At 43.7% G+C, this 25,375-nt stretch overlaps 1 protein-coding gene and 1 long non-coding RNA gene across 8 annotated transcripts in view; one reads left to right on the top strand and one right to left on the bottom strand.

Moving 5' to 3' along the window:
- Positions 1-559: 559 nt before the first annotated feature.
- LOC306665417 lies at positions 560-11,940 on the bottom strand. The gene is made up of 3 exons (XR_013765014.1): positions 11,728-11,940; positions 4,596-4,632; positions 560-3,626 (listed from the first exon to the last, which is right to left on the bottom strand). It is a non-coding gene; the product is annotated as an uncharacterized lncRNA (long non-coding RNA).
- Positions 11,941-12,040: 100 nt separating this feature from the next.
- PHACTR2 (phosphatase and actin regulator 2) overlaps positions 12,041-25,375 on the top strand; it is a gene marked incomplete at its 3' end in the record, with an annotated part of 255,283 nt that continues 241,948 nt past the window's right edge. For 3 of the 7 annotated variants that reach the window (XM_079146842.1, XM_079146841.1, XM_079146850.1), the window contains exon 1: positions 12,043-12,350. In XM_079146842.1, the coding sequence (XP_079002968.1) occupies positions 12,134-12,350 (217 nt within the window). In that variant the 5' untranslated portion in view covers positions 12,043-12,133. Of the gene's footprint in view, positions 12,351-25,375 lie in introns of all 7 variants that reach the window. The other 4 variants (XM_079146844.1, XM_079146849.1, XM_079146848.1 and 1 more) reach the window with 4 other exon arrangements.

Genomic DNA, 25,375 nt, shown 5'->3' with positions numbered 1-25,375 from the left:
AACTAAGACCTCTGAAACTGTGAGTCTTCAAATAAACCTTTCCTCCTTTATAACTATGGTGATCAGATCGTTTAGTCACAGCAGCGAAAAAGCTGACTAAAACACAGGGTTGGAAGGACATAGGAGGAGTCTTCCAGGGTAGTATAAATTACAAATTGTCAGTGTCTTGAAAGTGGCAGTTTCATACTGAGTCCATCTGCTCACATTCACCAAATTGTAGGTTGAAATAGATAAAAAATTTTTACATTTAAGTTAAATTCAGCAGAGTTGATTTTTTAAATGGGAGGAGTCATAATCCAAAGGAAAATCAAGGGTAAAGAAAGAAAGAAAGAAAGAAAGAAAGAAAGAAAGAAAGAAAGAAAGAAAGAAAGAAAGAAAGAAAGAAAAGAAAAGAAAGATTGCCCACAACAGAGAGAAAAGAGTTGAAGAAAATTTTTCTTGCCTCACATATACTAATATTAGTGTGATTTCTGCACAAAGGTGAACATTTTGTTTTTATTCTTATTACTATCTTTGATAGACAAAAATATCCTTTAAAAATACCTTAGAATATGTAGTTCCTAAGATAGCTAATAATATCTATATAAAATAAAAGTCAATTTCATACTTAATAGTAAAATTCCAGAAACATTCCTATTCAAATGGGGCTGGGGGTTATGCTATTTATTATTACCAGTTGTCTGGAAATTCTGACTTAAAAAACCCATCAAATCTAAATAGAAATTTGATTATTAGGAAGAGGAGAAAACGTTTCTCTTTGCTTTCTCTATTTCTTTCTCTCTTTCCTTCTTCTCCCCTCCCTGTCTCCATCCTGTGTTTTTGTAGATAATATTATAAACCCAAGGATCAATTGAAAACTCTTACAGTTAAAAGCAGTTCAGTAAAGTACTGAGTTACAAAGATATAAAAATAATAGCGTCCCTGTATACAAACTGGCTTGAATAACAGTAACAAATAGGAATCATTCCAATAGCAATATCAACAAAAAATGTGAGATAGAAACTAAAAGGCAAACAACAAATTAGGCAAACACGTTTTCTGCAAATGTGAAAAAATTATACCCTTCTTGATCTATAAATTGCTCATACAAATCAATACAAATCTTACAGACAAAGAGAGAAAGAGCAGGAACAATCATTTCACAAAGAGGAAATGCAAATAGCCAGTGGAGGCATCAAGTAAATATTCAAAGTCACCAGACTTTTTAAAATGCTGATTATAACAACAGAAGCTTATCATTTTCTTTCTTGTCACTTTGGAAAAAACAAATTTTAGGAAGAATTTTAAGGTCAGTTGTTGGAAAAGTATGATGGCTACTGTCAAATAGTTTAGCAAGATAAGAAATTGATAGGATCTTGTGAACCATAATGTAGACTTTATTCAATCTTTCTGGAAAGCAATTTTGTTTCTGAGTTGTTTTATTCTGTAGTCTTAAATATTTATGAAGTCAAACCTATTGATTTTTTCCCTTGGTGTGATTTCTTCCATTATTTTCATTTCTAGAAAGTGCTTTCCCATCCTATATTTACTTGTAACTTTTTTTTGTGATTTGTGTTTTCTTTTAACTCTTTAATCTACATGTAGCGTGTCTATTAGTGAATGTGCCAAAAATAATTTCCAAATACTTTGGAAATAATGCAACCATTATTGATTAATTTTCATTGATGTGTAGTGATACCTTTATGATGGACTAAGATTTAAATATATTTGGTATTTTCAAGGACTCCATATCTTGATCTAAGGGCCTAGTGGCTGATGTAGCTAGGACATCCTGTAGAAAGGACAGTATGAGCTGTATCGTGCCAGGTTTTCGAACCAGACTACCTGGGGCAACTGCTTATGAGCTTTGTGCCTGGAGATCCTATTTACCCTTTCTCTAGCTTTGCTCTTCATCTGTAAACTAGTGCTACTGGATGTCTGTCTTGTGCAGCCTTTGTAATGAGTTATATGTATAAAACAAAGTAAGGCCTGGTTCACTGTACAAGTTAAGTAAGTGGTAGGCAACAACACATTGCTTCAATTATTACTACTCTGGGTCGTTTTTAAAATATGGATAACTCTTTTTCATTTTTATTTCTTTAAAAAATAAGCTGCTTTCTTCTCAACCCCAACATCTTAAAGCTGTACCTCATTCATTGTTCTCCCTTAACCCCTGCCTCCGGCCTATTGATACTTAACATTTTTTAAAATGCAGAGCAATTTTTATTTATTAGGTACTGGGGATTGAACCCAGGGGCACTTTGCCACTGAGATACATCTTCAGTCCTTTTTATTTTTTGTTTTGAGACGGGATCAAGCTAGGTTGCTGAGGCTGGCTTTGAACTTGCGATCCTCCTGCCTCAGCCTCCCGAAGTTGCGGGGATTACAGGCGTGCTCGGCTGTGCCCAGCTAAAACTCCAGACTGATTATTTCAAATGTAAATCTGATCATGTTGCTTCTGTCATCAGCGTCTTCCACTCAGTCTGGTGGGGACGTGGGCCTGGGCGACCTCTGTCAGCTGTGCCCATTCCCTCACTCATCGTGCCCCTGATTCCCTGACTGTCCTTCGGGGCAGTTTTTGCATCTGCTGGCCCTTCAGCCTGCAGTGGTCTTCTCTGTGTTCTTGGCATGAGTGACGCATCATATTTTAAGCCTTTTCAAAGGTCCCGTCTTCAGAAAGGCCTTCCTCAGCCACTCTAGCTAAAGTGCCCCCTCCTCTGGGTATTTTCTACCAGACCACCCTACTTCCTTCCTTCAGAGTTAGTTATTCCTCTGAGAAGTCACCTTGTCTGTTTATTGCTGTAATTTGGATATGGATAGATTGTGACCTCTAAGGTCTCATCTGTTGAAATTTGATTCCAATGTCAGGTATCGAGAGGGTGGAAACTCAATCTGACTAGGGTGTCTGGGAGGTGATTAAAATTAGGTAAGCTTGTGAGGGTGGAGGCCCCGCGGTTGAACTTTGGTGGGTTTATGAGAAGAGGAAGAGAGACCAGAAGATTCGCACATACACAGGCAGGGTCTCTGTCTCCTGCCATGGATGTCCTGCCCAACCTCAGGATGCAGCCAGCTGAAGGCCATTACCAGATGTGGCCCCTCCACCTTATACCTCCAGAACCCAGAACCCAGATAAACCTCTTTTTGTTAAATCTTACCCAGTCTGTGGCATTGTGTTAATGGCAACAGAACAACAATAACAAAAAACATACTCCTGCTTCAGTCTCCCTTTCCTGCCCTTCAGTTTTGCTGTTAGCCCCCTTCAGGGCCTGTCCCTCCTCACAGCAGGAAACAGGTCAACCTTGAGAAGAAATCATGTCCTGGGAGGTTACGCTGAGATCCAATGCAGCAGAAAGCTTACCAAGGGGTTACTTTCTTATTTCTTTGCAGGTGCAGTCTCCCTGAGGAATGAAGGTCATTTTTATCTGACCTTCCCTCTTTGGGGAATTCAAACCTAAATACAAATCAGAAATTGCCAAGACCCATGGTAACCCTTAAACTGACCTGTTTTGTCTTTTCTTTTTAAAAATTTTTCCTGTTTTATTCCTTTCTTTCATCTCTTTTTCTCCTTCTTGTTCTTTCCCTCTTCCTTCTTCTCTCATTCTTCTTCCTCTTCCTTCTTTTCTCTGTGTGTAGTATTTCCAATACAGCTGGAGATGCATCAAGAAAGGTAAAAGATAAGGTATGTTCCAACTCTCCCTACTTTACACCAAAAATACAAAGAACCCAATCAATACATGGACTAAGGAACTGGGCACACACTTCACAGAAGAAGATATACAGGCAATCAACAAATATATGAAAAAGTGCTCATCATCTCTAGTAATTAGAGAAATGAAAAACAAAACCACCCTAAGATTTCATCTAACTCCAATTAGAATGGCTATTATCAAGAACACAAGAAATAATAAGGGTTGGCATGGATGTGGGGAAAAAGGCACCCTCATACATTGCTGGTGGAGTTGCAAATTGGTGCAACCACTCTGGAAAGCAATATGGAGATTCCTCAGAAAACTTGGAATGAACCCACCATTTGACCCAGTTATCTCATTCCTCAATTTATACCCAAAGGACGTAGAATCAGTATACTATAGTAATGCAGCCACATCAATTTATATAGCTGCTCAGTTCACAATGGATAGATTGTGGAACCAACTTAGATGCCCTTCAGTTGATGAATGGATAAAGAAACTGTGGTACATATACACAACAGAATATTACTCAGCCATAAAGAAAAATAAAATTATGGCATTTGCAGGTAAATGGATGGAGTTGGAGAATATCATGCTAAAAGAAATAAGTCAATTGCCAAAAACCCAAAGGCTGAATTATAAATGGATGATGATACATAAGGAGGGGGAAGGGTGGAGATAACGGAAGAATGGAGGAAGGGTGAATTGTGTAGAGGGAAATGAGGAGTGGGGAGGGAAGAAAGATAGTGGACTGAGTCAGACATTACCCTATGTACATGTGTGATTACATGAATGGTGTGAATCTACATTGTGTATAACAAAGAAATGAAAAGTTGTACCCCATTTGTGTACGGTGAATCAAAATGCAGTCTGTAAAAATAAAATAATAATAATAAAATTTTTTTTAAAAAGAAAGGTAAAAGATACTTTGTCTCCCTTGTAGAAGTGAAGCCAGAGCTGTTTCCTGGAAACCATACAAGAGCAGAGACAAAACAAAAACAAAAACGAAAAAATTAATGTTTTTCTGTGTTAGCTCAAGGTTCTCATGCCAGAGAAGTTTCAAAGCACAGAACAAGTTCTAACTAGCTCACTGTTTGTCCAAAGTCTTTTTCATTCAAGAGAATTAGATTGGATTGTCTCCAAAGGGAAGAAAAGAAGGTAATATGATGGGAATTTTTTTGTTGTTGGTATAATTTACACATTGTCAGTTTCTTTTTGGCACATAATTCTACGCCTCTTAGCAAATATAATTGTATAAATAGCACCACAACCAAATTATTCTTAAAGGCCATTCTCTTCCCTACTGCCAACAACTTGTAATTACTGATCTCTCTTTCTGTCCCTATAACATTACCTTTCCCAAAATATCATTTAAATGGGACAATATGGTACGAAGTCCTTGAGCCTGGCTTCTATGAGCTGATATAATGCATCTGAGCATCTTCCATGTTGTCATGGTCTGGATGTGAGGTGTCCCCCAAAAGCTCACATGTGAGACAATGCAAGAAGGTTCATAGGAGAAATGATTGGGTTGTGAGAGTTTTAACCCAATCAGTGATTTAATCCCTTGATAGGGATTAATTGAGTGGTAACTGGGTGTGGCTGGAGGAGATTGGAATTGAGCTGTCGTGGCTTTGGGGTATATATTTTGTGTCTGGAGAGTGGAGACTCTCTCTCTCTCTCTCTGCTTCCTTATGATGTGAGCTGCTTCCCTCTGCCAAACTCTTCCACCATGATGTTCTGCCTCACCTTGAGCCTTAAGGAATGAAACCAAACTTCTGTGGACTAACACCTCTGAAACTGTGAGCTCTCAAACTCTTCCTCCTCTACAGTGTGCTGGTTGGGTCACTTTTTCATGGCACCAAAACAGCTGACATTGTATCAGTAGTTCTTATCCTCGCACTGCCAATCTGTATTCCATTGCAGGTATTCACTGATTTGGGGTTTCTGCTTTGCAGATTATGAATCATGCTTCTATAAACACTTTTGCATGAATGTCGTGTTTTTATTTCCTCTGGGTAAGTTGCTATGAATGGGGTTATTGGGTCATGTGGTAGACATACAGTCCACTTTCTAAGAAACTGCCACACTAGTTTCTAAAGTATTAGTGCCATTTTGTGTTTCTACCAGCAATTGATTTTACTGTTTTGAGAATTGACCTGAGGAGGGCCAGGTCCCCAGGTGTTTTGGACACCTCCAACCGCCATCTGAGAGTGGGGGACTTTTAGCATCTCAGTGATGGACACCTTAGCTTTTCCTCCAACAGGCAATCTAAGGAATCAGAATTTGGGAGGGGCAGCTTCCTGGTTTCCTGGGTGTGCTGAGTACTACATGTAGTGCTTTGGAAGTCTAATCAAAGAACCATGCTGAGCTTGGCATGAATGGAAGGTGCCAGTAGAGAATCCGCTGCCTTCAAGGGGAGAGCCAATGAAGCAGAAGAGCCAAGGACCACCAAGGGAGTTCCTACCTGGCTTCCGTAGGCCCAAAAGTTCTTGTTTGGACCAAGGAGAAACAGGGAATCCTGGAAAATGTCTGTTTTAGCTTTTTCACAGCTGTGACTAAAAGACCTGACTGGAACAATTGTAGAAGAGGAAAAATTTATTTGAGGGCTTCCAGTTTCAGAGGTCTCAGTTCGTAGACAGCTGGCTCCATTCCTCAGGTCTCAAGGTGAGGAAGGACACCAATGTGCTGAGAGAAGCAAATCACATGACGATCAGAAAGCGAAGATAGGTTTCCACTTGCCAGATACAAATATATACCCCAAAGCCAGGCCCCCAACGCCCGACCTCCTCTAGCCACAACTAACCTGCCTTCAGTTATCACTCAATTAATCTCACCAGGTAATTAATTCACCAATTACATTAAGACTCTCACAGCCCAATCATTTCTCCTATGGAATTGTCTCACACATGAGCTCTTGCGGGGCACCTCACATCCAAACCATAACAATGTCTTTTGGGTAGTGGAGTTGTGCTGCATGTGAGTTATAGAAATAAATTAATATAATGTGTGTCCCAAGTGTCTTAAATCATTGTATGGAGCTGCCACTGTCTGTCAATCTTTAACTTGACATCTTACATATATTTTCTTTAATCCTGAAAACAACACAACAAATTAAATATACACATCCTTTAGGTATTAAAACTGAAGCAAAAGACAGTGATTCTGAGCATGTTATAATTCTGCTAAATCCTTCTACGGCCCCCTGAGTCATATCCCACTCTCCCCACTCTCCTCCAAGACTCCAGGCACATTTACCTCCCCTGTCCTCTGCTTCTGACCGTGGGCCTTTGTACATAATATTTCCCTGGCCTTGGCATGCTTCCCCCCACCTCTCTCTCTTTTAAATCCTTCTTAGTCTTCTGACTGACTTCTTGTATCCTCTGTGTTGCAGCTTTCCCCAGTCCGCCCAAAGAGGGGCAATGGCTACCTCCTTTATCTCTCCACTGAAGTTTGAATAATGCTGTCTCCTAGGTTGTTAGCACAAGAAAGATTCCTGTTCACCATCATGTGCCTGGCAAATAGCCTGGGAAGAGTAGGAAATAGTATCTTGCTTTTATGCATTTATTTATTTTTAAGTTTTACTTTGTTTGTCATTGACAAATAATAATACATATTTATGGGGTACAATGTGTTGTTTCATACATACATGTATATGTAGACTGTGGAAGGATCAAATCAGGCAAATCAGTATGGCAATACCCCAAAGATTTATCATTTCTTTGTAGTGAGAACATTGAAAATATTCTTGGTTATTTGGAAATATAAAATACAGTATTAGTAACTATGGTTTGCATGCTGGGCAACACAACACCAACTTACTCCTGCTTTCTAACTGAAACTGCACTGTTTGACACATGTCTCCCATCTTTCCAGTCACAACCCCCACCTCAGCCTCTGGTTTCCCTAGTTCTATTCTACTTCTGGAGTTCACGTTTATAATGAGAAGAGGAAAGGAAGGTGGAAGTGAAGCTGTTGACTTTGTGGATGGGTACCATAGAAGGAAATGGTAGGGAGGGCTCAAAGCTATGAGCCAGCTCTGACCTCTGTCATAATTTCATCTTCAATTTTAAAATAAATACAAACAAAAATTCCCATTGAAATTCCAGATCAGAAGAGGCCTTAGAAGTTATCAAAGCAAATTTCTTATTTTTCTTTTCTTTCTAATAATGCAACTTTAAGTTAAGGCCTGTTTTTACTATATGATGGTGTTTTATTTCCGCTTTGTTACTGAGTTCTGCTTGTTACCTGAGTTCCTTGCCTTTCTGCTATTTAATTCTGGTTGCATATCATTGATTCTGATCTCTGCCACTCTTTTCAGATATTATTTTGATCTCCTTTCCCCTACCCACAGTGATTTTATCTACCTATATTAAGGAAATGCTGTTGTCAATGAAACTGATATACAGTACCATGTATTTTGAAATAGTACTTTATAAGAAAATGAATTGTCTTTTGTGTACATGTTTTACATATAAGGATGATAAATTGGGTGATATATGAACATATGGTGGGGGGAAAGAGCAACAGAAACTTGCAAATAAAAAAACAATCCAAGTTGGAAGGGGATTGGTATTGCTAACAAGTAAGAACTTCGGGAGTTTGATTTTAACCTGAGTAGCTTGCATTAAGCCTCCTGATTTCCAGTCCCACATTACTGTGTCCCCAAGAGTGCTGGCCTCATTGCATATCCCTCCTTTATCTCAGAGTACCTTTGCATCTCAGATGCCACTTCCTCTGGGAAGCCTCCCTGGTTCTCCATTCCAGGCAGGTTAGGTGTCTGCTCTTTAAATTTCCAGAACATCTTTCAGAACATCTTTCAGTTTTGCCCATTGCCATGAGCACCCAGGTGATTATTTGTTAACATCTGTCTCCCCAAATAGATTTCGTTGATCCATTCACCCATTCAACATACAGTGGTGCTGGGGACAAAGTCAAGGATTGGCACTTCCTGCCCTAAAGCAGTTCACAGGGAAGGGGGAGACAGATTGGTGCCCATCACAAACCTGCATGAAAAATAATGTAAGAGAGACTTACATGGGCCTGATGGTACTGTTCACGAGGGGTACTTAGCCTGGCATGGTTGGTTGGGGGGAGTCAGAAAGACTTCATGTATGGGGAGACACTGACCTAAGGGTGGAACGATAAGTGATGGTCAGTTAGGCAAAGTTAGGGAAGATGGGGAGTGATGTACAGAAAAATCAGGGTCACAGAGGTACTGTGCAAAGAGAAGCCGGCTGCATTCCAGTAACCAGGTGGTCTGCTCGGCTAGAGAGAGGAGCAGTGCAATAGCAGGGAGGGAAGAGCGTGGGCAGGGACTGAAGCCTTGACATACATGCGGAGGATTATTTATTTATTCCATGTGTCAGGGGCTGGGTTCAGCTCAGTTGCAGAGTGCTTACCCAGCATGTGCAAGGCCCTGGTTCAATCCCTAGTACTACAAAAAATAAGGAAAAAAATCCTCTATGTGACTGGACACTGTGTTAAAATAACTTGTTTGTTTAGGTCAGTGCTGGGATTGAACCAGGGCCTCATGCGTGCTACACACATGCTCTATCACTAAATTCTTCTGAAAAGAATTTAAATAGAGGAAATAGAATTTTAATAGAGCAAAGTCTTGTGAATATTTTAGAAAGATCATTCTAGGAATAAGATGCAGGCAGAGTGGGAGAAAGTGACTATAGAGGCAGAGTCCTTTTAAAAGAAAAGAGAAGATGAAGGCTCTAACTACATAGATGAGTGGCAGGATGAAACCCATTGTGAAGACACGTAGGATTGAGAACAGGCGGAGCAGATTCTCAGAGAAGGAATTCAACTCTGCGAATGTTGACTACCCAGTGTCAAGGAAAATCAAGAAGGGAAGCCCAGTCGGCAGCAGGTCATTGGGATCTGGAGCGCTGGGCAGAAGTCTGGGGTGGAGATTTGGTTAGTCATCTGTGCCTAGCTCAAAGCCCAAGGTGAGTTTTCCCAGACAAAATTTGTTAAGTGCAAAGAGATAAAGGTTGACGCTAGGACTCTGGGCAACATGACCTAAAGGAAGGTGGCCAAAAGAGACCCTGAGCAGAGGGTAAGAAGGAATCAGCTGGAGGAACATCTAGGGAGACGACGTGCCTAGAAACCAGGACAGTAGAGTCTAGAAAGAGGAGTAAATTATTGAAAGTATTAAAGGCTGCAGAACAAGTCACACTAAGTGAGAAAGGTTCCCAGTACACCAGCATCTAGGTGCTCCAAAGTGACGGTTGCCAAAGCAGCACCATGGAGTACTGGAGGCAGAAGTCATGCTGCAGACAGCAAAGAAGTGAACGGAAGAGGAAGAATAGCAAGAGCACAGGAATAGCAAGTTAAGCTACTTTCTCTGGAAGCTTGACTGCAAAGGGAAAAGGAACAGAGGAACACGGGACATGGAACGTCTAGCACAGTGCCTGTCCCACAAAAGCCACTCGAATACATATTTCTTGAATAAAAGTTGAAATGGATTACTGAATAGCTGAATAATGAGTCAGAGAAGACTTCTTATGTTTTAAAGTATGTAATGACTCATTTCTCTTCACGAGAGATAACAGAGGATTAACCAGAGACGGAAGAAGCAAGCAGCCTGGGAGACTGTGAGCACTCACATAGTAGACACCAGAGACAGCAGGTGGTGGGGAGACCCACGTGGAGCCACAGGGATGTAAGTCCTGGGGAGAAGGGTGCTTGTGCTGGGGAGCTAGCTATTGAGGAAGTGGACATAAGGAGAAGAGACAGCATTGTCACCACCCATGTGGTAATACAATACACCAGATTGCCAACAGTGGTGAGAAATACCTTGTAATCTAACATTTATTATTCAAGTTTATAATCTCATGTTGTAATCTAATTATAATTAGATGTAATCTAGTGTGAATTATTTGGGGTAAGTATAAAATCCATCTAAGTGCCCTTTGACTTTTTATCATTGAAATAACACATAGCCAATTCTCTGTAGGCAAAGCCCATCTTTTTGGTGCCATTAACTACATGATATATCCAGAAAGTAAAGTAGCAATCAGGGTAGTATAAATTTAAAGCGTTTGTTAGTAAGAAATATTTAGAGAAAGGCCAGGCAACCTTGGCTGGCTTTGTGGAAATGGACGTGTATTTGGACAGTTTTCACAGCAAAACTGGAACTCGCATATCCTTCCTACAGAGTTGCTGTGAGCATTATGGGGAACACCCTTTTCAATTATCAAGGGCATATTATTATTAGGACCTAGTTGCTTTGTGGGTATCTATGTGCTTCTCCAGTTTGCACTCCTGGTTTTTTCTTTTTCTCTTACATTCATATTTGGATTTGTTCTCTTACTAAATAATATATTATCTGCAAAGCGCCTGGAATAGGGCTGCGAGTGTTGTGGTAAGTGTAAATTGCTAGCCCTGTCCTTCCCCTCCAGTCTCCTTCTCTTTCTGCCCACCGTCCATGATCTGCAGGTGAGACCAGGGACATTCCTTATCTCCCGGAACCTCCAGAAATGGTGACTCCTGCCTGAGCTTAATTTACAGCATTTCCATTCTTTACAAACCACAACTGAGGGACCTAGCTGTGAAACCGAGAAAGCTCAGGTTCTGAAATCACTGATGGAATTAGCAAAATCCACATTAGGCCTTTAGGACTATCCTACAAGATGCGGTGTCAACCAAGATAGTTCCAATCAACTCCAGTTTTCTCGCTGTTAGAAAGCGTTAACTCAGACATCCAATCTGTGATGTTGGTTTAGTTCTCAGAAGACTGGCTTTTAAAACATGACCTTTGAATGTGACCCAGCAGACAGAAACCCAGGAAGGTGGGCAATGGTGAGAGTAGAGATGGGTTTTGAGGGCAGGGGGCTTTGGTGGTGGGAAAGTTCATTAGACTTGACTGCGCAGACAACTCCAGATCCGCCACTAACCCACGCGTAAGCCCAAGGCCCTTTGGCGCCAGTTTCGTACCTGTCAACTGGGTATGATCGTTCCTGTCCTATTACCAGACACCAGTGCGTGTACAAGTCCCCCACCCGCGCCGCCCCCGCCTCCGTGTGGAAAAGGGACCGTTAACCCTGACCTTGCCTCCCAGCTCCTGGAGCCCGGACTCCACTTCTCCGAGGCCAGCTGGCTGGGTGAAGCGCGCTCCGCCAGCGGGGACCCTCCGCGGCGGTCGTGCAAAGGGGCAGTGCCTGGGGCGTGGGGGAGGAGCGGCCGGGCAGGTTCAGCGGCACCGAGGGCGGCCCAGCTTCAAGCCCTGCGGCTTTCGCCCGCGGGAGGAGAGTCGACTGTAGGCGGCTCCTTCCTGTGCAAACTTTTCTGTCCTCTTCCTCCTCCCGCCCTCTCCACCGGCTTCTCGCCGCCCCGCGTCCAGCCTCGCCCGCCTCGCTGCCTCGGGGTCGCGACGCGCGGGGCAGCACCGGCCGCTCAGCCCTCCGCGCCGGCGTCGGCCCCACCCGGCGCGCGGGCCCGGCCGCCCGGAACCGATGGCCGAGGCGGGCAGGAGTCCCGCGGGGCTCCCGCGCGAGCCGGCCGCTCAGGCGGCAGCTGCTCCCGCTGCAGAGCCCGAGGCTCCCGCTCTGCCGCCGGTGCCTGCCCTGCGCTGGCTGCCCGGGGACCTGAGTCCCCGCGGCCGCTCCCAGAGCGACCTCTCATCGTCCTCCAGCAGGGGCCGCCCGCTCCGGGTCCACATCTCTGGCTCAGGTAAGGGCGGCTTGGGTCGCCGGCCGGGGGAGGGCCGGCTGCGGGCAGGTGGCGGCGAGCGCGGTGCAGCCAGCCCGGGGCGCTAGCGGGCACCAGCCGGGCAGGCTGGCGGGTCGGGGGCCCGGGTGATCTCCCCCGATTGCTGCTTCCTGCTGGGCTGCGGGGCTCGGCGACCCTCGGCGGAGGATGCTAAAGGCAGACAAGGAGTACGTGCGCCCACGGGTGCGCGTTTTGCAGGGCGAGTGCATTGTGCGGTCTCTGCTGGTTTACCGAGCGCTCCCTCTCGGCTGAGGGCGCCAGGCAGCGCCGGCAGATTTGGATCTTAGGTTTGTCCATCAGGAAGAGGAACCTTCTCGGTCTTCAATGCGACTTTGGTCCCTCGGAAGGGTGCGGTCCCTGTACTTCAGGGGCTGGGGCGAGTGCGGTTATAAGCAACCCTCGCAGCTAGCTGCTCATGCTTCTGAAATTAACGGTTCTTTGAAGGTTTGCTGGTAACAGGACCCGGGATAAGAGTTTTCCTTCTTGTAAAAATTGGTGCAGGTGGTGGTGAGAGTCCGTCCAGGCTGTTTGGGTAATTTCATCCTTCACTGTGATTTGGAAAAGACTGGAGCCAGCACCGCTGCTGTAGCATTGGCCCTCGACGCTGTGTCCTCAGATATTGCTTTGTGTACCCGGATAGCAGAACCAGGAACTCGGCTGAGGCCCCATGCTGTCAGGCTGTGCTGTATAATGTTGGGCAAATCACTTGACCTTGTCTCTCATATCTCAGTATTTAAAGTGGGGGTGTGATATGGAACTATCCCATGGGGAGGTTACGTGTATCAAATAACTAGTAATTCAAAATGCTTTTGCACAAAGAATTATCCTAAAAATTTTAGAACATCATTATTACTATTATTAATTTATTTCCAGGGCTGGGGATCAAATCCAGAACCTCATGCATGCCAGGCAAGCCGGTCTACCACTGAGCTACAACCCCAGTACCTAGATCCTAGATCTGTTCATTTTTTTTTTTTTTCATCCACGAGATAGTTGTTTCCACTGACAGTTTTATGATTTGCAGTCTATGGCGAATATACATGGAAGCTGGGAAACTAGAAATGAAAGTGACATTGCAACCACTAACAGGAGCAAAGTCTCTTGCTCTGGTGCACAAGTATGCACTACCTGGGTCACTACCTCTTTCTGGCTGGGTATTCTGGAGTCATGCCTTCTGTGATCTCGAACTCAACCTGCTACTATATGAAGCCAGTTTCTGATTCACAGAGGGCACATTCCTGTGCCTCTATCTCCCCTTCAGTTAGCTAGCTGCCTTCCACCAAAGCCTTCTATTGTCTTATTCTTGTAATACAGTTTTGCCACCCAGTGTGTGTACTTGAAAAGCATCAAAGCCATAACTGACCTGATTTTGCAGATCACCATGGATAAAGCCAGTCAGAATTATTAAATACAGGTAGTGGGATGTCAATCATGGAATTTGTATGAAGAGTCTTCCTCTGAGTTTATTTATGAAGAGCACAGAACAAAAATGAATTTTACCTCCAGCTTTGGGTATCTCGGACAAACCGAACTCAAACCATGAGTAACACTGATTGATTTTTTTTTTTTTTTTTTTTTACAAAAATTAACCATCCAGATGGTCCTAAGGAGAAAGCTGATTGTTAGTCCTATAGTGATCTAAATAAGCATAGCTAATATCTCTAATTTGCATATAGAGAGAAATTAAGGCCTCTCCTCAGAAAAAGGACAGTAAAGAGTTTCAAATGCAACTGTGCAAAGTGCACATCGTATGAACTATATTTATAAAGTTAGTTTTACTTCCAAGGATTCTGCCTTTTCTGGGCCTTCTTACAGGATGTTAGGAAATGACAGCTTTCAACTCAGTTATCCTCTGCTGCACAGGTAGAAGAGTGAATGTCTTCCATGTGACTGTACTTTTGTCAGATCAGAGCCTTGGACATAACCAAGATCCCTGCCTCTTTTAGAATTTTTGAGAAAAAGAATGAGCCAGTCCCTTACCGTCACAAAGTGTTTTCCAAGAATGTCACAACCTTTGATGGACTGGAGAACCAGCAAGATGACGCCTGAATTTTCTTAGAGGCACATTAACAAGTTGACACACTTTGTGGAAACATTCCTTGCCTGCTGCTGGAGTAGCCCAATTTCCGGGCCATCCCCAGCAACTTTGGGAACACTTGGAGGCAATATTGAGAGCTAGGTCCTATGTGGCTTTGCCAGAACCCAATCCTGAGCCAAGAGCACCAGCCTCATCTCTGAATCGCAGCCCCACCCCCGACCTACTTAATCCAAATCTGCATGTTGATAAGATCCACAGACTGTTCTTATGTAGCTTAAAGTTAGAAAAGCCTTTCTTTCCTACACTGGTTACACATAGGAATCACTTTGGGGAATTGAAAAACAATAATAAAAAACAAATTGTGGCTGGTCCCACTCCCAGGAGTTCTGATTTATTTGATATCAGATACAGTCCAGCATTAGGTGATTCCCGTGAGGCCAAGCTTGAGAACCATTGTCCTATGAACATATGTCATTGTGCTACTGTGTGACTAGGGCTGGCCTGGGCAAGTGTGAGCTTGAAACCCTTTTCTTAGTACCTTCCCCATCTCTATTAGTCCTCTTTCCACTACGGAAACCTCCCAAGCAGCTTTTCTCATTCTCATTCTTAACTCAGTTAGTTGTCAAATAGGACCTATGGAGTGATTTCTAATATCTATCTCCCTGGTCGGAATCCCTGGGAGAGGTTGTAGGTAAAAGGAAATCAACTTTTGCAATGCTGTGTGTCCTGCAGGGTGAAAAGGAAGGGCTTTCTCCATGAGATGTCAGAGAGCAGCTTCATTCCAAGACAAATGACTACTACCTGCTGCCCCAACTGCCACCCTACCTCCCACCACCAATTCCCCTCCAACCTTTGTTCCATTGAAGAATAATAAAAGCTAACATTTTGCCAGATACTGCAATTACATTCCAATACCAAACATAGTTTTAAAAGACCTGCCCAGTGCTGGCATTGTATTTCTGCTCTGAGGATCTCCCTAGACAATCCCTGAGAGGTCTCCATTATTACTAGATTTTTGTTGAGAAGTCATTTCAGACATCAGAGACTTTTATTTGATTTCTGGTTTGAGGCGTTCATTGTTCACATAATAAAATGCAGGTGCTTTATCAGCAAAATCTTTAGTTTTATATTTTAAAATCCATACAAAAATGTGAAGAAACCCAAATGTTTTCAAATAATTTTAAAAAAGAAAATTGAAATAACAATAGAACTAATGAATAACCCTTTTTTATTGACCTTATAAAAGCTAGAATTGCTTTGGCATTAGAAGAGCTAAAAGTCTCTTCAAGGGATGCACTCTGGGCTCACAGAACAGAAAACCAATTCAGCCACCTCCAAGGGCTGTATAAGCAGATGGTCGTCTTAATGAACATATATAGTCTCTCAGGTTTTTTTTGGGTTTTTTTTTGTTTTTGTTTTTTTTTTTTTTTTTTCCTGTGGTACTGGGGTTTGAACCCAGGGGCACTTACCACTTTACCAGCTCCCCTTTTAAATTTGTTTTAAGACAGGATCTCACTGAGTTGTTTGGGGGCTTGCTAAATTGCTGGGACTGTCTTTGAATTTGTGATCCTCCGGCCTCAGCTTCCTAAGCCACTGGGATTACAGGCATGCACCCTGCACCCAGCCAGTCTCAGATCTTTTTTTATTACTCTAATCATCCCCCAGAACCCCCATGTCCTGGTACATCTAGGTATGCATAAAGCAAACTCATCTTTTTCTTGAGCCTGGTGTGTTCAGTACTGAGTGAAGTGAGACATCTAGCAACCTGGATGTTCTATCTGTCCGTCTGCTCTGCTTCCTGGTCATTGTCAGAGGCGCTACTGTCCCAAGCAGTTCTGCCATTGAGGATTACCTGCTCCATTGGAGGAGGCCTTGATTGCCCACACCTGTGTGTGCTCCCCGGGAGTCTCTCACAGACTCCAAGGTTGTAACTCTTCAAGTTGATGCTTTGCTCCCCAAAGCATGGTACTGTGCCAGGGTAACTGGGTCTCAAGGGGTTTCTGGGTCCCAGCCACAAGCTGGACTGGAGGTGCCCTAGACCATGGACAACAGATGCCTGCTCACTTTAAGTTCCAGTGTCTCAGAGTGGTTTTTTGCCAAAGACCATCTGGCTCTAAGTTTACTTTCTGTCTCTGCTTGGTTACAGAATAGCAAAGGCAGGAATAGGAAAGACAGCATGCGCTTAAACTGGCAGAATAGGGAAGGCAGGCCAGCTTGGACAGTGCAGAAGGATGCCGGCTGGAACCGGTGCTGGAGGGCTCAAATCTAGCCAGTGTTCTGTTCTAGCCAAGCTGTGCACCTGGCATGGACGTGTGTGCCTTCCTCCTCCTCCAAGGAGGGAAACAAGGAGACCTTTTCTCTTTGCACAAAGGTCAGCAGCTTCTTACCCAGCCAGGAGGGGCACCTTTGATTTAATTGTCACAAGGGCACCATGTGAGTGAATGGTGCTCCTGTACCTTAAGCTGACACGTATTAAAAATCAGCCTCTCCTGAAGCAAGGACACCCCTCTAAAATCAGGTTTCACCTGACTTGAAGTTGAAATGAGAAAATTATCAGGAACTGAGGCAACTGGTTCCTCTTTCTTTAGCACTCAAGGTTGGCATGGTCTCAGATGACACTGGGCTTTTGTTGGCCTCTCTGCTGACCAACTTTCTTGCTCTCCAGTCTGAACAAAGGCTCTCTTGCTCTAGGTGCATGGATCCTACTGGTCCTGCAACAATCTGACCATGGCTTCTTTTAGCCCTTGACCTTGTACTTGCCTTCTAATTTTTCTTTGTGTTTCTTAGTTCAAATTCTCTAGAAAGGAACTACCATGGGAGGCCAACCTTTTACAGCAGATTATGGATCATCGGTCATGGAGAGATCTGCAGATTGGCTGCCTTTGATCAGACCCCAGCCCAAGCCCAGGCTAGTTTTATGGGATCAGGTGCCACAAGTGACAGGGTGGCCACTTCAAAAGGACTGAACCCAGGCAATTTTCATTCATCATTCATTCATTCATTCATTCAACTAATGAAAGTCACTGTGTGCCAGATATTGTTTTAGGCACTGGACATATGGAGGTGGGCAGATACGATTCTGTGATTTGGGGTAGGGGTTAAGACTGAAAGCAGAAAGACCACTCCGAAAGGGTGTGCCTGGCCCGATACAAGCATCTCCAGTGATCTAAGGCACCTGCCATGCCTAAGGGGCATTAGACGCCATGAGGGTGATGGTTACTGCTATTCTTGTTTTCAGAGGCAGCATGCGCTTAAACTGGGTAAGCTCTAGTTGGCACCAGCGGTAGTTCTGAGGCTGCTGGAAAGCTGTGGATTTATGGTGGACTTCAGCTGCTGCGGAGGGCACTCTAGGCAAGGAAGCATTAACTAGATGTTCATTTATTCACTTGGTCAACAAATAGCTAATGGGCTAAACACAGGCCATGAAGACATCCCTAAGGGACTCTCAGTCTAGTGGGGAAAGACAGTCCAATAAGCCAAGAGCCACCGAGCTGTAAAGGATGAACTGATTAGTGCTCTGGCCTGCCTCGGGGGAACCAGGCACCAGCCATAGGGAACGGCTTGGGGAGGGTAGTCCAACAGGGCCTCCTGGAGAGGGTGAAGCCTGTGCTCTCCCCATGCATGAGGAGGACTAGGAAGAGGGAGCTGGATGGGTGGGGGCAGAGTGTTTGGGTGCAGAAACAGTAGCCACAAAAGCATCAAGGCCTGAAACAACTTGGCACAATCAGAGGCTACTGACTCTGAGTGGGATTCCTGGGGGAGAGAAGGGGCATAGATTAGAGGCCAAGGTCAAAGCATGAGAGGTGGCCATGCCTGTTTCCTGGGAGACATAATTCAGGTGACATTTATATGGCATTTGCAAGTTTGGTAGAGATGTATTCTGAATGTATTTTCACATGGATGCTGAGAGGCAGAGACATCTGAGACCGAGGCAGAATCGTGGTGATCATCCGTGTGATTTGGTCACATTACTTCGCCTCCCCGCGCTTGGCTTCTTTGTATCTGACCTGGAAATGATTAGTAACAGTGACATCTAGCTCATCTGGTGATTGTGAAGCTGAAATGTGGGAAATGTGTTCAAAGTGCTTTGAACTTTAAAGTGCTCTGCAAATAGTGTTCACTTTTGCATACTTCCAATTATGATGCATTAAAATTAGGATAACTTTTTCTCCTTCCCCACAATGTGAAATCATTGAAGACAGAAAGCAAGTTTATTTTTGCATTTCTAATGTCTACCACAAAGGCCAGTACGTATGAGGCTCTAACTGGACATTTATGGAATTAATGCACAAATTATCTAAAAGCTCTTTTGACATCAAATATCTATAATTTGAAAACTGGTCTGAAGTGATTTTATAGATGAGTAGGTAGAGACTTAATTTCCAAATATTGTAAAATTTAAAAATTACTAAGCAGGGTTTTTTCGTTTTGCTTTTTAAAGAGCCATTAGAGTTTGCGTGGTAGGTATTGTACAAGCCTCCTTTGGCAACACCTGTAGGAGAAAGTTTGTGGAAAGGAAGTCCTCCTGACCCTGACTGTCATCCTCCCTGAGGCTAGGGGTTATAGAATCCTTGTCACAAGAATTCTTCAGCCTCCTGGGAACACTGTACTGGGTACCAGATGCAAGAATTTGGAAGCAGGGTCAGAAGGCAGTGAACTCTTGCTGATCCGGTCCTGCATTGTTTACACACACTGTTGGACTTCATCTGCGTAGCAGCCCTGTGACATAGTGATGCAGCCGCTCCACTTCAAAGATAAGGAGCCTGGTTTCAAAAAGGTGGAATAACCTACCCAAGCACCACAGGTGGCAGGGAAGTAGGAGAGCTGACATTCAAATCTTGACCTCAAAGCTCACAATCTTTTTCTCCAAGTTACCTTTGTGCATTCCATCACCCCTGCAGAAGTAACTCACTCATTTTCCCAAGAAGGACAAAACTGATCATGTTTTAAAAACTCTGCAAATACCCTGTGAGAGTATCAGAGTAAACATTTCTCTTTACCAAAAAGTCTTTTAAGGTCTTCAATTGTCCGTCCATTTTAAGGTATATCTAATACCCCAAATCTCTACTGTAGACAGCAAATTAGACTTCACTGTGATGAGATTCTGTGAATATTTTCAGGCTAACCAACTGCAAGGATCACACCTAAGTACATTCTTTAAATTGAAAGCTACTCAGTGTTGGTGTCGTGTATAATTCATGGCCAAGAACCATATCTCAAAGTACAAGTGTAGTTTCAGTTACAGTGAAGCTCAGGAAAAGAAAAAAGCACCGAAGCAGCTTCAGTGTTTTTTTTAAATACCAGCCTGGATGACTCATTATCTTTGATCACACTAGCTGAAATTTGCACCAAGAAGTAGGTTGCACTAGCTTGCCTTAGGAAGGTTTCTGAGCTCTAACTCACTTTGTGATCAATTGGTCAAAACTTGACATTTATATACCTTACTTTGCAGTTTCTTGATGCCTCTGTGAAGTCTTAAAAAAAAATAGCTACTGCTTATCCCTCATAACAGGAAGAAACTTATAACTTAAAAAAAAAAAAAAAGAGAGAGTACATTATATCTATCCAGAGCTCTGGACTGTGGCAAGGGTAAGACTTTCATAGATCCCCAAAGGCTCACAAAGTCAGGTAAATGATGTACAATCTATGGCAGTGACTTAAATTATCAATGTTGGTCTGTAATCTTCACTTGTGTTCATGTATATTTTGACCTACCTGAATATTTGACTCTTCTTTAGAAGTATAATTTCTATTGAATAATCATTTAAGGAACCTAAACATAAATAATAAATTTATATTTTACTTCTCCAATCATAAGTCTTTGATTTCTACTCCAGAGACCTGAATGACAGTGACAGAAAGATGTGATGATGAGAAAGAATGTGGCTTAAATTTAATAAATGTAACAGAACTTATGTCTTCAAATTACTATTATCTTTTAGAGTTTTTCTGTAGGAAGAGTATGTGCTTATTCTAATTATGATCTATTTTTTCAATATTTTTTTAGATGTTGACAGGCCTTTATTTTTTCCATTTATTTATATGTGGTGCTGAGAATCAAACCCAGTGCCTCACACATGCCAGGCAAGAGCTTTACCACTGAGCCACAACCCCAGCCCCTCTATTATGATCTTAATGGATATTTGATATCAAGTACTGCAAAGCACCCTGTTTTGCCCAATAACTAAAATGTGTGACTGCTCTTTCTGTTACCTACCCTGACTACAATTCAATGTTATTCTTTCTGAAAATCATGTCTATCTGTGGGAGTGACAGATCACTGTTACAGAGGAAGAGTTGAACAAACATTCCAGAAATGGCAGGGACAGTGGCCACATTGTGGAAATATAATTACTGTGCCACACATGATTATTTTGTGGGAATAACAATCCTTCGGATGGCTAAGTCATTTGGATTAAGTCCTAGTAATGCCGCATATCCCCCAAATATGAAACCATGCAAGACAGCACATGTTAACCAAGCAGGTCGGTTTGGACTGTAAACACAGAGATTGTGAGATCAAGAAAATAAAGAAACTTTGAAGTCACCACTGTGACATTTGTGGGAGGGACTCGATAAGCTATGACTGAGGATTATCAAGTACTAGTGAGATTTGATCAAAATGAACAATTTTCCCAGCCAGTCATAGAGACTCCCTTATTTGAGTGAAAGATGAGAACTGATTTTTTTTTATTTTTAATTTTTATTTTTATTATTTTTTTTCTTTTAACGAGGATACTAGATCATCCCCAAACCAGGCAGGAGAGTGGAGCACCATGAGGACCTAGAAACAGGAAGTAGCCTCTCCATCACATTTTGTAGCTGGAGATCTAGCTGGCTATCTAACTCTCTTAGTCCACTTGGACAGCTATAACAAAGTAGTATTGACTGGGTGACTTTTAAACAACAAAAATTTATTTCACACAGTTTCAAAGGCTAGGGAATCCAAGATCAAGGCACCTGCAGACTGTCTGGTGAGGACTGGGCTCCTGGCTGATAGATGGCCATCTTCTCATTGTGTCCTCACAGAGAAGAAGAGGCAAGTTCTCTAATATGGACGCTAATCCCATTCACAAGGGCTCTACTCTCATGACCTCATCTGATCCTAATAACCTCCCCAATACCCCACCTCCCATTGCCTTTACATTAGGGGTGGATCTTGAACAATTGCATTTTAAAGAGGTACAAACATTTATTCCATTACATGTCTGTGTAATCTATCTTTTCTTCCACCCCCATCCATCCATCCATCTCAGATTTTTCTGCTGCTGTAAGCACCTGCTCTCCTCAAAGTTCCCAGATTTACCTATCTTCAATTCAAACTAGCAGAGAGACCCACTGACCTAAACACAGCCTGAACCGGTATCTAGCAATCCTGTAGCCAGTGACATCTGTGACTCGGGTCCAGTGAAGGTCTGGGTTGCTGCTCTAAGTGTGTGGGAGTGGTTCTTAGATAAGAGGTAGAGGGACTGAAAATACCCCCAAAGTATCTGTTACCTCACTGTATTATGGGGCCTGGGGCAAAGAGTTTCTGGGTTTTGGGGAAGCATAAGTACCGGTGAGAAAAGTTAATTGTTCAAGGAAGAAAGGGGAAAGGGTGGGACAAGAAAGCTACATAGAATAGAAAGGTCTGTTTACAACCAAGGGGGTGTTCCATAGTGAGTGGGCTGTGTGGGAGTCATGAGGAGGAAAGCAAGAAGGGGGGTTTCCCAGGGAACAACAGAGCAAGGATAGCAAGGGAGATGGAAGGCTGCGGCGGGGGGACAGGCTGAAGGCAAGTCACAGGGGTAGATCTTGCTGCTGGAGAGGCATCAAGAATCCCTGGGGAAGGTTTGGCAGGAAGACAGGTATTCTTCACTCTCCTTGATTGACAGGATGCTTGATCTCCCCACCCCTCTGCAGTGACTGCTATTAAGTCTGCGTCGCCACAGTGCCCTCTGGGCCCTGTTTCCATCAGGCAGCTCTCGATGGCCATTTTACCACTTTTCCCTGCTCCCTCAGGAACATGGAGGGTGGTGTGGGCCTCCCGCAGCAGAGCAAGCCTGCACTGCCTTCCAAGTGGAACCACAGACAGTGGGGCTGAGTCAAACCCTCACTCTCTGGGGACCCGTACTCCCAGGTGGGGACCCTGGCTTCAGGGGCCTGTTCTGGCTATGAGATGGCATTCTTGTGGCCCGCTTTGATCAGACACTTAGCAAGGGTTTAGAGCCAACATGAGGTCGTGTGTGATCACCTCGATCAAGATTTGTGGGTTTTCACTGAGATGACTACTCCTGAGGCAGCTGACGAATTCCCAGAGGGCTGGGATCCAAGCGTCACTATTGGCCTCAGGCAGTGGCAACAAGGGACAGTAGGCCCAGAGCCCAGGTTTGTCATGAAGTTTGCTCCAGCTGCAGGGGCACAGTATGTTTTGAACTTTCTGTTTTTGAACAGCCTGCCTCATACATCAGAAACTGCATACAGACATTCCTGTCCCACCTCCCCTCTTGGGCTGCCTGGCTGCCACACCACCTGCCTCTACATTCACCCACTGAGAGGGAGGGAAGACAGTTGCTCTTCAAGTCACTGGCTTCCCTTGGAATTCACTTTTGCAGGCCCTCGCCAGTGTTAAAGTCTGTCTTGTTATGATTCAGCAGGTCCTTGTGTCTCACCAAGGATGCACTGAATCCCAGACCGTAGTTCTCAGCCATTAGCACCTGGCTGCTCTGTTAACAGGCAATAGGTAACCAAGACACGGCACAAAGGGCAGGTGAGTCCTAGAGAGACACACCAGAAAGGGCCTCCTCTACCATGCTTTGCTAGATGGGCAGAGCGGTGATGTTTTTGTGTGTCAATGAACAATTCAAATCCACTAACTACAATGGCCTATTGATCAGAGCACTCACCTGAGTTCATATATACTTTAGTGACAGAGTCATATTATCTAATGTAGCATTTCCCAAATGTTACTGTGCTGGGGAGTCACCTGGGCACGTTGTTGAAATGCTCTCCATTTGGGGCAGAGTTTGAGGGTTTGCTGTTATCACACCCAGAACAGGTTTGTGGCCAAAGAAATGGGAAGGAAGGGAGACCTCAGAACCATTGCCTCCCAAGGAGATGGAAGATGCTGAGATGCTGGTTATGAGGATGCTGGATAATACGTGATTTCAACCTGAAATTAGAAGATTCTGAAATAGAAGTTATGTTTGTTTGGCTCATTATGGGTTCGTATCATAACACCCTTGGGAAATATTGTACAGAAGTAAGAAAAGTAACAGCTGGAAGGCTCCAGCTGTACCTGGAGAACTCTGACTTATTGGTTGTATCAATACCATGACAGTTTCTTATCACCTTGGACATTGCCAGAGTTCTCCTACATAGCTACTTCATTTAATAAGCAATTGCTAATAGGCACTATGCAGTCACCTCTAACTTTTCACATGAGCATAGACTGTCTTCCCTCCCTCTCAGTGCATCCTTTGAACTAGAACTTTGTGATCTCCATGGTGTTTTACCCTCAGCAGTTCCAACTAAAGCATTTGTTAAAAGTCACTGACGATACTCGGGGCTGTTTGTAGTCAGCTAAAAATGATAAGGAGCCATGGCTAGGAAGTAAAAAGAGAAAAAGAGGGAGAAAGAGCGTGGCAAGGGAGGTTAGCCACACCCACGTCACTTAAGAGAGGCTAAAGAATAAGTGCTGAGAAGACGTCTTTGGAATGCGCCTGAAGGAAGTCACTGGACCACAGCCAGAGCCCCTGCCTCTTTAATTAAATCCCGGTCCTTGCACATGCTACCCCTGAGCTCTCCCACCGAGAGACACCCAGGCCCTCAAACTGCTCTGGATGAAAGTCCAAGAATGGAAACCCAGAGGGAGTCTGGGGGAGTAGAGTGTGTGGAAGTAATGACGAGAAGAGTCCCGTGGAGTCACACAGTACTTTCACACAGGTGCTTTTCACACAGTACCTTTCAATCATCTTTCAGTTACACAGTGTGCTGGGTTCCATGTGTTTACAGCATTAAGCATGTGATAGACGGTGCTCTGTCAGGATTAAAAACAAATTGAAGGTCAGGTAGGAAAATTGGTGTGATCGATAATATTTGACCACCTGGCACTGGCTAGGTGTTTTTTGTTTTTGTTTTTTTTTTGTACCAGAGATTGAACCCAGGGTGCTTAACCACTGAGCCACATCCCCAGCCCTTCTTGTATTTGTTTAGAGACAGGATCTTGCTAAGTTGTTTAGGGCCTTGCTAAGTTGCTGAGGCTGGTTTTGAACTCATGATCCTCCTGCCTCAGCCTCCCAATGGGATTACAGGCATGCGCCACCGCGCCCAGCTGGCCAGGTGTTGAAAGTCTGCAATGAGCAATGAAGTTTCATCCAAAAACTTAAATATGCTTATTCCAGCCCGGAAGTGTGGCTGAGGCAGTTAGGACCCACATGCCATTGCTGACCCACCCACTACATTCAGCAAGTGGTCACTGAGTCTCCGTGATGTGCCAGTGAGGAGATAAAAAGGCCCCCCATGGAGCTAAATGTGGAGGGAGAGCAAAGATGCACAAAGGGCCCTAAAGTAATAAGGACACGTTCGGGTCATCGATATGCTTTCGTGAAGTATGCAGGGTTGTGGTGTCTGCCTCTTCCCCACTTCCTGCTAATCAAGAGATAGTAGTTGGCCAATTAGTGGATACTCAAGTTAACATCATGTGGAAGTAGCCAATCTAACTGAAACTGTTCTGAAATGTCTTTATCTAAGCTCCAATTCATCTTTTTAATTGAAGAATAAGTAAAACAGAAATGTTCCACTTGTCCAGTCTTGGCAAACTTGGGTCATATTTGCTCCATCATTACATTCTTACAGTAAAAAGTTGATCCAGAACAGACACGTATGAAACAGAAAGTGGAACTCCTCTCACTTTCCCCAACCTCCTTCCTTCTGAATAACCCGACTCGGGCTCAGCTTGTCCTTTCTG

The sequence above is a fragment of the Sciurus vulgaris genome, assembly GCF_902686455.1.
Source record: "Sciurus vulgaris genome assembly, chromosome: 7".
NCBI lineage: Eukaryota > Metazoa > Chordata > Mammalia > Rodentia > Sciuridae > Sciurus > Sciurus vulgaris.
This window is presented reverse-complemented; position numbering and strand designations above follow the sequence as displayed.